The following is a 13,996-nucleotide window of genomic DNA, read 5'->3' as shown; positions in this document are numbered from 1 at the left end:
GGACGGTGGGGGTGACTTGTCTTTGGAGGCAATGGGAGACTCCTGTGGTGGGACGAGGGATGTCTGCAGAGTTGGCCGAGGCTCAGGACTCACATCAGTGGTAGAGACGGGCCCAGGGACCACGGCAGGAGTAACCGGAGCAGGGGCAGCTTGGTTAGGACTCTTGGACTTGGAAGGGGGTGGGGAGAAGGGGGCAGGCACCTTGGGGTGAGGAGGTATGGCAAACCTGTCACCCAGGGTGGTTGACATCTGTGTACCAGAACGGTCTGAGGGGGCTGGGTCAGAGGATGAGGAGCACAGAGACGTGAGGGAGGAGGAGACAGAGGCCCCAGGAGAGCGAAGGGAAGTGACACGCTCTGGTTTAGGGGGTTGGGCCCTGCCCGGGGAAGGAGGGGCCCCGGTGAGACCCTTGGGAGGGAGGGTAGGTGTACCACTTTGGCTCGAGTACCCACTGGAGGGTGAAAGCGTCCGTTCTGGGGAGCGTGGGGGACGCCGGGAGCCCCCTGGAGACAAGCCAGGCACCCAGGTGCCCGCTGAGTGGGAGGGACAGGGGGCCGCCCCCATCCCTTCTGACCCACCAGTGGTGGGCGGCCGGGGCAGCTGCGGCTGCTGCTTCCGCTCAGGCTTGGGCGGCAACCCCAAGGGCCCATCGGGGGCCACCGAGCCCCGCTGATGCAGGGAGTAGGTCCGGCGGGGAGGTGGGGGGGGCCGCTTCAGCTTACGCAGGGACACACTCCGGCCGGACAACTGCCCACTGCTCCGGATGCTGACGGTGTCTGAGGCCTCGGCCGTGCTGCCCCCGCTGGGAGAGCCCCTCCCGCTGCCCCCCTGGGGAGGGGGTGCCACACTACTGCTAGCCACAGAGCCCTCAGGCCGGCCCTCGGAGCCGCCCTTCGAGGAGAGGGTGGAGCCATCAGACACGATGGTCTCCGAGGACTGAGAGTGGCTCCAGGTGTCACTGGAGGAGGAAGGGTGGTGGCTGCAGGGCCGCGGGCTGGAGGCCGAGGAGAAGCGGCCCAGCGAGCGCACAGAGGCCGGGCTGGCCGAGAGCAGGCTGCAGCGGCTCAACGTACGCAGGCTACAGCGGCCCAGCGCCACCACGTCCACGGTGGGTGGCAGGACAGCGTGTGGGATCAGCTTCGACAAGTAGGTGGCCTGGGGCGAGATGGACATGGCTGGGCTCAGGGGCTCTGGAGGCCCGGCACCTCCTGTCAGTCCAGGCACGGCGAGGGACATGGGCCGGGTCACCGGCGGGGGCCGGGCCCCTGTGGACCGACCGACGAGGGTGTCATCCCGGTAGATACGGTCAATGTGGCGCTGCAGCATGGCCTCCGCCTCGGCCCCAGCCTCGGCCTGTGCCTCCAGCGCCTGCAGGGACACTCGGGCGCCAGTACCCGAGACCGGGCCCGCGGGACGGCCATCCACTGTGGGGATGCGTACCGCATCCCGAGGACCAGGAGGCCGAGGGGTACCTGGTGCCTCACGCTCATGCCGCAGGCCTGCGAGGGACAGGGAGGACGTGGGAGTCAGCAGAGGGCGCGGCCAGAGCTCCCCCCCCCACCACTGCCTCCCATCCCGGGGCTCACCGAGCTCCTTCTGCACGTGCTGCGGCAGTCCCAGCACTGTGCTCCGCCTCTCCCGGCGCCGCCGCCCCGACTTCCCAGATGATTTGGAAAATGAGTCATGGGGTCGGAAGGTAGAACCTGGGGGCCAGTCCAGGGGAGAGAAACCATTAGAGCAGGTCTCAGGGCACATTTTGCAGAGAGCACTGCTTTCGTAGAATAACTAATAAGAGTGCTGCAAAAAAAAAATTTCCATAATCAAGTAGGCGTGGGCAAAGCTAGGTTAAACAGAGCTAGACACTTCTTTTCCGTACGACTTCTGGAAGGCTTCACTAGGCCGAGGATAATTTCCATTTAGTGAACAATTATTATGTGTTAGTCAGCATGCTAAACGCTTGGCATTCATTCCGATAATGTAAGTACTCTTATCCTCATTTTTATAGAACATCAAACGGAAGACTGGAGTGGCTGAGGGTTGGCCCAAGGTCACACAGCTGGGAAGTGGCAACGCCAGGCCCAAAACCAGGTTTCCTGACTCCTAAAGGTCCTGCTTTGCAGTGCGTGGGCACCACAAGTCTCCAAGAAGACACCCGTGTTTCCTGAATTCACTGACTCACAGAGCCTTGGGAGGTGCTAGATTAGGGGGAAAAGGGGAAAGCTGCAGGGGCTGGGACCCCAGATCGTGCCCACCGCCCCTCCGCCCCGTCCAAGAACCCAGGCTGGTGAGCAGACACCTTTGCGCTGGATCATCTCTGAGCGGATGGAGAGCGCGTCCTCTGCTGTGGAGCTCTCAGCCGTGTAGGATGTGGTCTGGCTGCAGAAGGAGATGCGATCCTCGTCCGGCCCCATCCGGGAAGACTGTTGGGGGAAGAAGGAGATGAGGCCCTGGCCTCAGACCACCCCAGAAGCCTATGGGGACCTCTTGCTGTTGCCTCTTCAGGGCCCCCCCTTGGAGCTTTGGACTCTGATTCTCCCTGGCTTCACCTAGCACTGAGCAGATATCAGCTGGACTGGCCCTTAGGGGTCATCTAGTCTACCCCTTTGCAATACAAGTATACTGAGATCCAGAAGCGTGCAAAGACCTACTTGCCAGAGATTAAGCAGGGAGGGGAAAGCAGGGTCAGGACTGGGTTGGGGACAGGGCTCACCTGGATGCTCTGGGTGTCTCCATGGTCCCAGCTACCCTTATTCAGTTTCTGTTTTTCTGGAAGACACCAGAAAGGTACATTGGGCTAAGCCCCTGACCTTGGGAGCCAAGAGTAGTCCTGGAGGGGAGAAGTTACCTTGGTGCTGTAGGGAACGGAGACCCTCCTGGGCCTGTGTGTGCAGCTCTTCCAGGTGAGGCGGCCGCCCGCTGGGGAAGAAGACATTGTCCTGGTGCTCATCCACTAGAGACCCTGGCCCCTGGCCAGGCCCCACACTCAGACGTTTGTCGCTCTCAGCCTTGGCAGAGCCTAGTGGAACAGAGGAGGAAGAGAAGTGAGGCCTGAGGGCATCTGGGTCCTGGGGATGCACGGGCCCCACAACAACAGCACCCACGGTCCCAAGGCTGCACACAGCCCCTGGACGTACATGCAAGGCCCACTTCCAGCAATCCGTACACACAACTCACAGGTCTGAGTTACACGCTCAATACATACAGCCCCCACGTACATGTACAGCCTCTACCCAAGCGTGCTTGTATCTGAGTACCCACGCCACACAAAGGACCCCATACAGGGCACCATACCCGGGGCACACAAGCCCACCATACAGGCATATGACACCAACAGGCTTCCGTCTACATACACACCCACAGACTTCAGGATGTACACAAACGAACAGCACCCAAGTATAAACACATCAGCAACCAACATCAAACACAGGGGCCCCCGGAGAACACGCCCAGCCCCCACATATATACACAACATCCACAGTCCCCATTTCCGTACATATACAAACAGTACCCATATATACACACAACTGTGCGTCCACACATCACTCAGGGCCCAACACAAAGTACCCCAATATACACATAGCCCATAGCGAATACAATTCTCGTGTCTCCACACCCCAAGCTCCACTTTAAGGAAAACCAACCACCCCTTTCACACACCCCCTTGGCCCAGGCGCAGGAAGACACTGTGGGACACTAGGAAGGGCTGTGGGCTAGCAGGGGTCCTAACCAGAATTCCTGGAAGTCCTGGGAGGAGGGACCAACCAGGGACATGGCCTCTGTGTCCCCTACTCACCCATGTGGCTGTCCCTTAATGGAAGGATGGATAGGGGAGGGGAGGGGAGAAGGCGGCCCTGGAGCCCTCCACCCCCAGACAAGGCAGCCCCAGCCTCTCTTGGGAAAACAGTCCCAGGCATCCCCCTCTCGTGGAGGCCCCAGCTCCTGGTGCAGGGGAGCCAGGGATCCATTACAAAGGATCCTGTTACAGGCCCCGCCCATGGGGAAGCTGGTCATCTAATCCTGGGAATGAGGGGCTGTGTCAGCACTTTGCAGCCCCAGCCCCCCTTTAAATGGAACCCACAACATAAGCAAAAGCACTGGGAGGATCATGTGACCTTGGCAGCACCTTGTAGAGGGGCAGGAACAAAACAGGCCCTTTAAAGGGCCACACCCCATGATCAGGGTCTTCAGCTTGGACAACTGCCCATTCCTCCTTCCTCAGCCCATTCTTCAACAGCCAGCTCCTGCCCAGGGAACCTGCAGGAACCTTACAAGGTCAGAGCCCCTACGTCTCCAGACAACCCAACCCACTGAGTAATCCCTGAATCTTACAAGTTGGGGAAACAGGATCAAAAAGGAAAGGCCTTGCCTAAGGTCATCCAGCAAATCAGAGTCAGCATAAGGACTAGGACTAAACTCCAGGTTCCCAGAGGGGACTCCAGGCTCACTCAAACTGAGGACCCTCTGCCCGCCCCCCCAAAAAACTCCAATAAACTCTGGCCCCCATGTCTTAATCCAGGTCTGAAAGCCCAGTTCCTAGAAGCTGAAAGCCGGCAGAGACCCCCTCCCTCCAAAACTTCTCCACCCACCCGCCCTCCACCTCTAAACAGCATTTCCATGATCGTGCCCCAAATTCCAGGGGCACTACTTTCCTCTCCACTCTGCTCCCCATATCGCATCCTCCCACACACACTGACCTGGGGGTCAGTGGGGTGCTGTGCCTCTCAGAACTGAGGTATTAGGATGCACCCAGTACAGTGTGGGTACCCCTGGAGGAAGCAGTCTCTCCCAAGGGCTGCAGGCTTCAAGGTCAGACACACCTGGATCCATCCTCCCAAAACCATCCAAGCAGGGCCCAGACAAAGGCAGCGGAAAAGCCTCTGGACAAAGGCACAGCGGAGGACGGGGCAGTCTGGCCTCATTACTGCTCCCCATCCCCCACCCCTCACCCTTCCTCGGCCTTGATCCCCCTTTTTACAGAAGGGTCTGGCAAATGGAGGTGTCGGGGTCCCTCCTCTCCCCCTCCCCAGCCACACCCACTCACCCTTCTTTTTAAAGAGCCCAAGGAGCACCGGGAGGCGGCGGCCCAGGAACACCACCATGACTGCGGGCGCCACTAGGGCCCTCCCCTATTCCGACCTCTCCGGAACGTCGGGCACCGCCTTCACCATAACCCAGCACCGAGTGGCGCGAGTCGGCCGCCCAGCTGCAGAGCCGGCTCCAGGAAGGGGAGGGGGAGGGGCTGCTCTCCAGGTCCTCCTCCCACCTGCGCCGCTGATCCCGCCCACCCACCAACCCCGCCCCTCAAGTGGAGTGCAGAGGCAGGAACCATCCCCAGATTCTGACCGGGGAAACTGAGGACGGGAGTCTGCGGATGCTTGGCTCTGGTGGAGAGTATGACTAGCAGGGCTGAAGATACTCAGTCCCGGGGGGCAGACGACGAACCCATCCCCAAGTCCTTTTCTAAACAGTCAGGAGCCAAAGCCATGGCAGGGGTCCCAGCCGCCAGATGGTGGGTGGAAGAGCCACTAGACTACACTTGGCACGATGCCCATCCCCAAGTCCTCCTGGCCGGTGAGGGTCACTCCCTGGAGAAGGAATTCAGAGGTGGAACAGCCTGGCAGAAGCCCAGAACTGCCTGTGATGGCAAGGCCACTGGCAAAGGGAGGGGTGGGAGCCAGCCCAGGACACCGGGACGCTGAGAAGCCAGGGATATGTCCAGAGCAGAAACACAGTGGTTGCTGGGAACAACTCCTTGTCTGTATGTTCAGACCCATGCTTTCCAAAGGAACTTCTTCCCACTTTGCTCATGCGGGCAGCAGCCCAGAGAAGCATTGTGAACTCTCCAAGGTCACACAGCAGAGGCAGGCTTCATCATATATCCCCTGCTCCTCCAGCCCAGGACCCTTCCCATTGGCCCCACTCTGTGACCTGGTGACTGTTGGGTCACCCGGCAGAGAGAACAGAATTAGCCAAAAAAACCCCGATCACATGTAAGCGCAATAAAAATAAGAGGTAGGCAGAGGTCCCTGGAGGGAAGTTGGCTCCAAGTTCAAATTCAGCTCCGTCACACACAAGTCATGACTTCATATGGAAACAAGACCAACAAACTCCTCCTTGTAAGACTGCTGCACCATTCGTTCCATCAGAAAGTATTAAGTTAGTAGCGGGGGCTATCACGAAGGGAGGGGAACTTCAGCTTGCTCACCCTAGCACCTAAATCAGTGCCTGTCACACTGTGAGTTCAATAAACATTTGACAACTACATTAAGGAGGCAGACTAACAGTACAATTTGGATCAGTGAAGACTGAGGAGCTCTGATGGGGAAGGGGTTCCTCTAGGGAGCAGGACAGAAAGTCTAAGGAAAGGCCATGGGAACCGAGACCTGCACGAGGCGAAGGAAGCCGGCCAGGGCGAGTGCTCGGCACACAGCCTTCTGGACAGAGACAGCAGCAAGTGTAAAGGCCTCGAGGCAGGAGTGGGCGTGGGGAGGTGTCTCCGAACAGAAAACCCAGGCCAGTGGGGTGGAAGTATGGTGAGCAAGGGAGAGAAGGGCAGAAGCCAGGTCGGGTGGGGCCCCAAAGGTCAGCATGGAAGGTTAATCTGGGTAATGACAGTGCTAAGAGATCCCCTTGGGCAACTCCAGCAAGAGTAGCTGAGGCTGTGGAAGAGAAAGTCAGGGAAGCGCTGTCCCCAAACTCCCCTCAGGATACTGCTCTCTCATAGCACCTTTCTCCCTGAGTCGCCAAGAATTCACAGGGGCTCCCAGGCCGCAAACAAGCCCCCTCCCCATGTGCACAACGTCTGTGCAGCCGGGTAGTATGTGAATCCACAAATCACTGAAATCTGAACAACAATCCTAAGAAGTAGGCACTTTTATCCCCATTTGACAGATGAGGACATAGAGGCCAGAAAGGGCAACTGGGAAAGGCAAGGTGGCATTTGCCCTCAGGATGACTTGAACCCAAAAGCTGTGCTGTCCTCTGTGTGAGCTACAAACCTGATCTCCCCCCCGAAGAAGGGCTGAGGGACCCTATCATCCCCAGAAGTTGAGGTTTCTCAGCCACATCTTCCCCTTGTCCCTCTCTTAGGTCAGACCCATCCACCCCTTATTAGCCCCACTCAGACACAAAGAGCAGTAGCCCCCCACTTGAAGGGTGATTAACGCCAGGGGTTGGGGAAGGCAAACCGTCTGTACCCTCAGGAGTCTTACAACAACAGCCCTTCGAGGCAAGGTTTCAAACACACTCTCCCGGAACTGATCTTGGACCTGTGAGGCTCGGAGAGCTAGGTGACTTCCCAAGCTCTGGCTGGCTCCAAAACCGAAGGCTTTAACCACGCAGGACACAGTCATTCTCAGCTTCCCCCTAACCGAGGAAACTCAGGGCTGAGCTCCACTCATGGCGTGGGGGAACATCAGCTCGAGGTCCCAGGCCCCCAGCTGGCAGTCAGGGCCACAGCTGCAAATTCCCAGAGGACCCAAGGCTCTCACGTCTGATAACATCTGGTTGCTCCAGCAACACCCCCCACACACACCCACAGCTTGGCCAGAGCGTGCAGTCTCTCTGAGCCACCCAAGGCTCAGGTCCACACACCTGTGACGTGCTTAGGGAGGGGCTCCACGACCTGCGTCTCAGGGCAAGGGCAGGCTCCTCACAAAGAAACTGGGGCCGAGAGAGTGGAAGGACCTCGCCCAAGGCCACATTTAGAGTCCTTGTTCCAGGACCTTCTGCCCTGGCACAGTCCGGAGGTGCAGCCTGGGGCTGAAGCTCACCACCAGCCTCCACCTCCCCTCTTCCCCCACCTGCCTGAGGAAGGAAGCTTCCCGGATCAGAGAAGACACCTTGCTCTTGGCCACACCCCTCCCATGAAGGGCACACCGGGAAGCACACAGGCCCAGTTCGGGAGCTCAGATCTAGTCCACCAGCAGAGGTTCAGTGTGCAAGGCCCTCCTAAATGTCCCACTGCCACCCCCCCAGGTGCGTGCTCTCAGGACCACATCCACAAAGCACACCCAGGCCACCTAATCCAGGTCCTCCTCATACACGAGCAGGCCTGCAGACTCACACAGGGCCCAGCCCGGTGGCTGTGTGTACACAAAGGCAGGTGCATGTACCCACCACTCTGGGGCTTTCCTGAGCCCCGGGACAGGGAGGAAAAGGGGAGGGAGCCCCAACCCCCAAGGCCAAGTGCACATTTGTGCACACGCGTACACACCGTCTTGGCAACATCCTCCACGGGGTGAGGCCTCAACCTGCCCCATTCCAGAGCAAGGGGCGGGGGCGGTGGCGCGCCCACAGCCAGGCAGGCCTGACTCAGGGGAGAGGAATGAGGGGGGAGGGCACAGCTGCCCAGGTGGCCTTGCTCAGAAGCTGGAACCCTCCGGGCCTGGGCCTGGGCCTGGGCCTGGGACTGGGCCTGGGCCTGACCCTGCTCCCCACCCCCATATTTGACCGCAGGCCAGCCCAGGGGCCAGGATTCAGAGTGTTCAGAGGTCCTAAAGTCTCAACCCCTCTGTCATGGTAAACAAACCAGGCCCTTCCAATAGGAGCAGACCCAGAACACATGGAGATTTTATTTTCTTAGAGATAAGACAAAGGGACATGAACATCACAAAAACCTTCAGGTGAAGGTTTCTCTTTCTCTTCTGTCTCATGGAACACCTGACAAGACACCTAAAAGCCACGTTAAGACTTCCCTTTTTACAAAGGCATACAGGGAGGCTCCAGGGAAAGTGACTTGCTCAAGGTCACCCAACCAGGAAGTGACAGAACCCACAGTCAAACTTAGGTCTCCATCCAATGCTTTCATGGTCTTAAGTCTGAGGAAGTTACGGGATCAGGGGGCCTGCAACCTCAATTCCTGCCCAAAGAGGGGGAGTTCTACACCCCACCTCTACAGAAGGGAAATCCCCCTCCTTCCTTCCATCAGTGGGAAGCTCCACCCTAGAGCAGAGCTGCAGAGCTGACAGGCCGGTTCTAAGGTAAATATGGGGGGGCAGGGAGTGCCCCTGACAAGGAAAGGAGGATCCCAGGCCTTGGGCGCCTGGGGGAACCAGCAGCAGTGCAGGGAGGAATTAACTACAATAATGTTAACAAATGTCATAACGAGTTTCCGGGTCAGTATCTGCTCCTGACAATGACCTAATAATCTCTCTCGGCCAGGGCACAGGTCTGAATTTTCAAGAGCCCCTTCCTTTGTTCCTTCAAGGCACGATTATCCCTATTTTACAGATGGCGGGAGAGGCAGCCACAATGAAGTCAAGAGAGGAAAGGCCTGGGAGTCAGGAGTCGGGATTAGAGAGGCCTCGGACAAATGAATCAGCCTCTCTGGGCCTCAGTTCCCTCTGTATAGTAGGACTCACGCCCCCCCTTATGGAGTGCCCGGGAAAGCCAAAGCCACACAACCAAGTGCAAACACAAAGTGTTGTGCTCAGAGCCTCTGCGTCTCCAAGGTAGAGGGATGGGTAAAGGTCCCTCTCAGGCCCCTCTGCCTTTCCACTCACAACATGATACTAAACTCGCATTTATCGAGTGCCAACGAACTGAGACCCATGTGGTCTCACTAAATCCCACTCGCCATACAGAGGCTCTCCCTCAGGGTCAGTGACTCACCTAAGGTCACACAGCTAGTAACTGGCAGAGTCAGGGTGTGCGAGCCCAGCTCTGACTGGCTGCAGAACCCTGTTCTTCCCATGCCACCAGAGGCCTCCTCACCCACCCACTTCCGGGGCTCTCTTCAAATCCCAAGTGGCATTAAGGACCATTATTAAGATAAGGTCTGATAAGGGACACTGAACAAGAGCTCCCTATCAGCTCGTCAGTGACCCAGCGCTAACCCTTCCATTTGGGAAGGAAGAGAATATCAGGGCCAGACCAGAGACCCCACAGCCCAGGGAGTCAGGAGCCTCAGGTCTGAGCTCTCCCTGTCCCTCAACTGCAGCACGATGCTGAGCCAGGCCGTGCCCTTTTCTGAGCCTCAGTGTCTTCATCTGTGAGATGGGAGGGTTGACGAGCCGATCTCTAAAGATCCCTCAGCATGTAGGGCTCTGCCCCTAGGAGGGTAGTGGTCCCGCACTTTGGGTCAGGGCCTGGGGCAGCAAGGAGGTTCACCTTATCTCAGATCCCTCAGACCAGAGAGGGCCAGGCCAGCCCCTTGTCTGGAAGCCCAGGGTTTCCACAACCAAGTTCAGACATACAGTTGGTCACAAGTCTCCTCCATGAAAGTGGAGGAGATAGGGAGACACTCGGGTTGGGGGGGGATAAGAGGAGGGGTACTTTTCCCAGCTTTGGGACCTACCAAAGGTCCCTGGCACTCCAGGTACAGAGGCAGGGGGAGGGAAGAAAAGAATTCCAGGGATGCCTGGGTGGCGCAGTCGTTAAGTGTCTGCCTTCGGCTCAGGGAGTGATCCCGGCGTTGTGGGATCAAGCCCCACATCAGGCTCTTCTGCTAGGAGCCTGCTTCTTCCTCTCCCAGTCCCCCTGCTTGTGTTCCCTCTCTCGCTGGCTGTCTCTCTCTGTCAAATAAATAAATAAAATCTTTAAAAAAAAAAAATAGAATTCCAGGTGGTCTGACTCCACCAATAACTTAGTCGATTCCCTCAATTTCCTCATCTGCAAGGGGGGCCATGGCAGGGGTGGGGTGGTGCAAGGGGGGCCATGGCCAAACTGCCCAGGACCAGATGCCCGGTGGGCCTGGGGAGGGGTGGGTGGGGCTGGATTCCTGAGATCCAAGACCAAACAATCCCAGCAGGTTACAGTATCTTTCCAGCAGTGAGAAGGCCTCTCCCTGTCCCCCCCACCCTTACCCTTCCCTTCCATCCAAGGGCACTGGTCCAATGGACCAATTGTTCCTTAAATCTCAGTTTTCCTTCCATTTGCCACCTGCTCCCTCTCTGAGCCCTTGGGGGCCTCAATGCTTCGTCCTCAACCCCTGCCCCTCTCCCACAGCGCTTCCTCCACTTGTGCTCCCTACGGAGTCCAAACCCCCAGGACCTCAGGCCTTCTTTGCCCAGAGGATCTGTAGGCCCCTCAATCGTAGGAAACCCATCTATTCCTGAACTGATTAAGGGGACAGGCTTTAGAATCTGACAGGCTTGCTTCTGAATCTCGGTTCAGCTACCTCCTTGCTGAGTGGCCTTGGGCAAGTGACTTCACTTCTCTAAGCTCCAGCTTCCCCACCTGTAAAATGGGGGCAATAATGGCTTCTAGCCTGTAAGACTGTTGGGGGACGAATGAATCAACCAATGCAAAGGGTTTAGCATAGGCCCTTATTTTTAGCTCTGAGTTATTATCTCTGTCACTGTCCCCCAGCCAAGCAGCTTCGAGCACAGAGCCTTCACAGCCCTCTCTGGCCCTTCTTCCCAACATCTGATTAATCCCAGGTCCTATCACTTCTGCCACCTCCTCCGCAGTGTCTCTGCAGCTGCCACTCCTCTCCACTCCCACAGCCCCCACCCTGTCCCCAGCCCTCACCTCACCACCTCTCCCCTGGATTACTGCTCTCTGGAGCTTCCACTCTCACCACTCCACCCCCCAACCTATCCTGCCTGCACCTGTCCTGGCTCTGGCGCCATCTTCCTAACACACTGCTTTCATAGGCTCCTCCCTTGCTCAAACACCTTCACCGGCTCCCTATGGCCTACAGACTCCAGTTCTCTCTGCTTGCCTTGCATTCTATCCCTCATCTTCTCCAGATGAATCAAATGGATAAGTACTCAAACCCCAGTCCCATACCTGGGCACGTGACAGCAGAGGCCCAGTCTGGGGAAGCCTTAGAATCCTCATCACAAGTAAGACCAAAGGGATTGTGGGGATGTACTGTATGGTGATTAACACAATATAATAAAAAAAAAAAAAANGCCTTAGAATCCTCATCACAAGTAAGACCAAAGGGATTGAAGCTTGCATTCACAGTGGAACTCCTCTCTTCCTAACCAAAGAAAGAAGCCTCAGCTACATTTCTCTCCAGCCTCCACTCTCAGGTTCAACTCTATGCCTGTGCTCACGACCATTTCCCCAGAGCTGAAGTGCATTCCTGGTCATCTCTCTCATTTAATCAACAATTCAGGACTCATTCCAACCCTGCAGTTACTTCAAAGAACAAATTAAGACCATCTCCCCAGTCTTCTAAAACTGACCCTCACCCAAAAGCCTTTTGAGTATTCCCCAGCCCCCACACTTACTTCTGTGTTGCCTTGACATTGCTTTCTGGTTTTTTAGGACCACCTTAAAGCCTGGTTAGTCCCTGAGTTGCAGCAGGAACTTAAGAGCACAAGGGCTAGTGGGCAAGACTGTAAACACAGGCCTCTTCACCTCTCTCTCTCTCCCACCACAAATGGTCACAAGTCTGGACCCACAGTTGGTTCTCAGGAAACCATCAGATTAGAGTGACCACGGGAGAGCAGGCGGAGCCCCAGCCCCACCCCTCAGTGCAGAATCTAAGAGGAGAGACAGGTGGATACATCCAGGATTTCAGGATTGGTGGGACAAGGAGACTACTGGAAGGTCCTGGAGTCTCTCATCAATCCACCTCCTGAGGAATCCTCAGAGAGCCTACCAAAACTTAATTAACCCTTTCCTGCTGTTATTTTGATTATCACGATTATTTTTCAAACCGCTACTGGCAAATGACCTTGGACAAGCCCATCTTCTCCAGATCTCAGTCTGGAGCCACAAAATAGCTAGACAGAACTGTAAGGGTCCCAGAAGTCACCTAAGCTACGTCCCCCTAAATCCACCAACAGGCCCCTCTGTGGGAGCCAGGAGGTCCACAGAAGTTGAGCAATCTGCTCAAGGTCACCAGAGCCTAGACCAGAGCCACACTGAAAACCCAGACCCCCTAATTCCCAGCCCAGGTTCTTCTGTCACCCCCTGTGTGGAGGGATGAGATCATCAGGCTCATTTCAGAACCTCTAGGAATGTGGGCCACCCTAGGAAGACATGGGTGGATTCCCTCACCACAGAAGGAACCCCACCCCACCTTCTCCAGAATTCTTTCACTCCCAAAGACCAGAAAGAACACCTGCCTCTGTTGGGGACCCCCTATCTTCCTCAGGGGAAAGGGCAGATCTACCCCATCTCTGGATTCGCCAGGTAAGGGAACTAGCCACCCTCCACAGCCCCTCCTCCAGCACCCCTTGGGACTCTGGGGGATACCCTGAACTGTCGCATCTGCTGGGGAAAACCAGAAATCCCATTTCGCAGCCCTAGGATTGGAGGCCTTTTCTCTATTCTCCCCCTCCACCAACCCCCCACTTGGAGGCAGGAATGTGACCCGCGGAGGGATCCCGCAGCACGCCCGGGGAAGGGCTGCGTTCCAGCTCGGTGGCTGCACTGAAAGGGGGGACATGCGGCAGCGACCACGGGGACCGCGGGTGGGGGGAAGGGGGACAAGAGGCAGCAGCGACGCAGGTGGGGGCGGGGAGAGAGCCCAGAGAACCAGTCCGACTCCCGATCACGCCAGATGGAGGCGGCCCGGAGTCTCCAGCCCCTGGTTTCCTGCTTCTCCCCTGCACCTTTGTCTCCCCTCCCTCCTGCAAACTTTCAGCCTGTTGGGGGCTAACAAGTGTGAGTGTGTGTGTGTGTGTGCGTGTACAAGCGCCTTAGGGTCTGTCTTTGAGCCTGAGTGTGGGAGTCTGGCTGGTTGTGCAGTTCTGAACCCGTATGTACATCTGTGTGCCTAAGCTGCTGGGCAACTGTACCTACATGACTGATGTGTGTGTGTGCGATTGTGTGAATCTGCGCGTGTGGTATAATTAGCGTGGCAGTATAAACCGTAAACCTAGGTACATGTACCTGTGTCAGGGTCTGTGCGTCCTACAGCGATGCTGCGGGTGTGAATGTGTATGTGATTTCGTGTCTGCATGTCCGTACATCTGAGTGGGTGTTATGTGTGACTGAAAATTGTGAACATATACGTGTGCCCGCCCGTGGGTATTCGTCTGTGCGTGTGCCTCTTTGCGCATGTGAGGGGTGGGGTCTGTGCGGGGGGATTCCC

The 13,996-nt window shown here is 57.0% G+C and overlaps 2 protein-coding genes across 2 annotated transcripts in view; one reads left to right on the top strand and one right to left on the bottom strand.

Annotated features, from left to right (window-relative positions):
- Window positions 1-5,194, bottom strand: part of KIAA1522 (KIAA1522 ortholog) — a 7,382-nt gene extending 2,188 nt beyond the window's left edge. The window contains exons 1-6 of the mRNA XM_034648603.1: window positions 5,042-5,194; window positions 2,846-3,016; window positions 2,711-2,766; window positions 2,297-2,420; window positions 1,587-1,703; window positions 2-1,499 (exon numbers count right to left, since the gene is read on the bottom strand). Of these exons, the coding sequence (XP_034504494.1) occupies window positions 2-1,499; window positions 1,587-1,703; window positions 2,297-2,420; window positions 2,711-2,766; window positions 2,846-3,016; window positions 5,042-5,099 (2,024 nt within the window). The 5' untranslated portion in view covers window positions 5,100-5,194. The remainder of the gene's footprint in view (window position 1; window positions 1,500-1,586; window positions 1,704-2,296; window positions 2,421-2,710; window positions 2,767-2,845; window positions 3,017-5,041) is intronic.
- A 7,631-nt stretch (window positions 5,195-12,825) lies between these two features.
- LOC117796662 (gametogenetin-like) overlaps window positions 12,826-13,996 on the top strand; it is a 2,409-nt gene continuing 1,238 nt past the window's right edge. Inside the window, exon 1 of the mRNA XM_034645175.1 lies at window positions 12,826-13,092. Within this exon, the coding sequence (XP_034501066.1) occupies window positions 12,918-13,092 (175 nt within the window). The 5' untranslated portion in view covers window positions 12,826-12,917. The remainder of the gene's footprint in view (window positions 13,093-13,996) is intronic.

The sequence above is a fragment of the Ailuropoda melanoleuca genome, chromosome 2, assembly GCF_002007445.2.
Source record: "Ailuropoda melanoleuca isolate Jingjing chromosome 2, ASM200744v2, whole genome shotgun sequence".
In the NCBI taxonomy this organism is placed as follows: domain Eukaryota; kingdom Metazoa; phylum Chordata; class Mammalia; order Carnivora; family Ursidae; genus Ailuropoda; species Ailuropoda melanoleuca.
The sequence above is the reverse complement of the archived record's forward strand: the minus strand, read 5'-3'. Positions and strand labels throughout refer to the sequence as shown.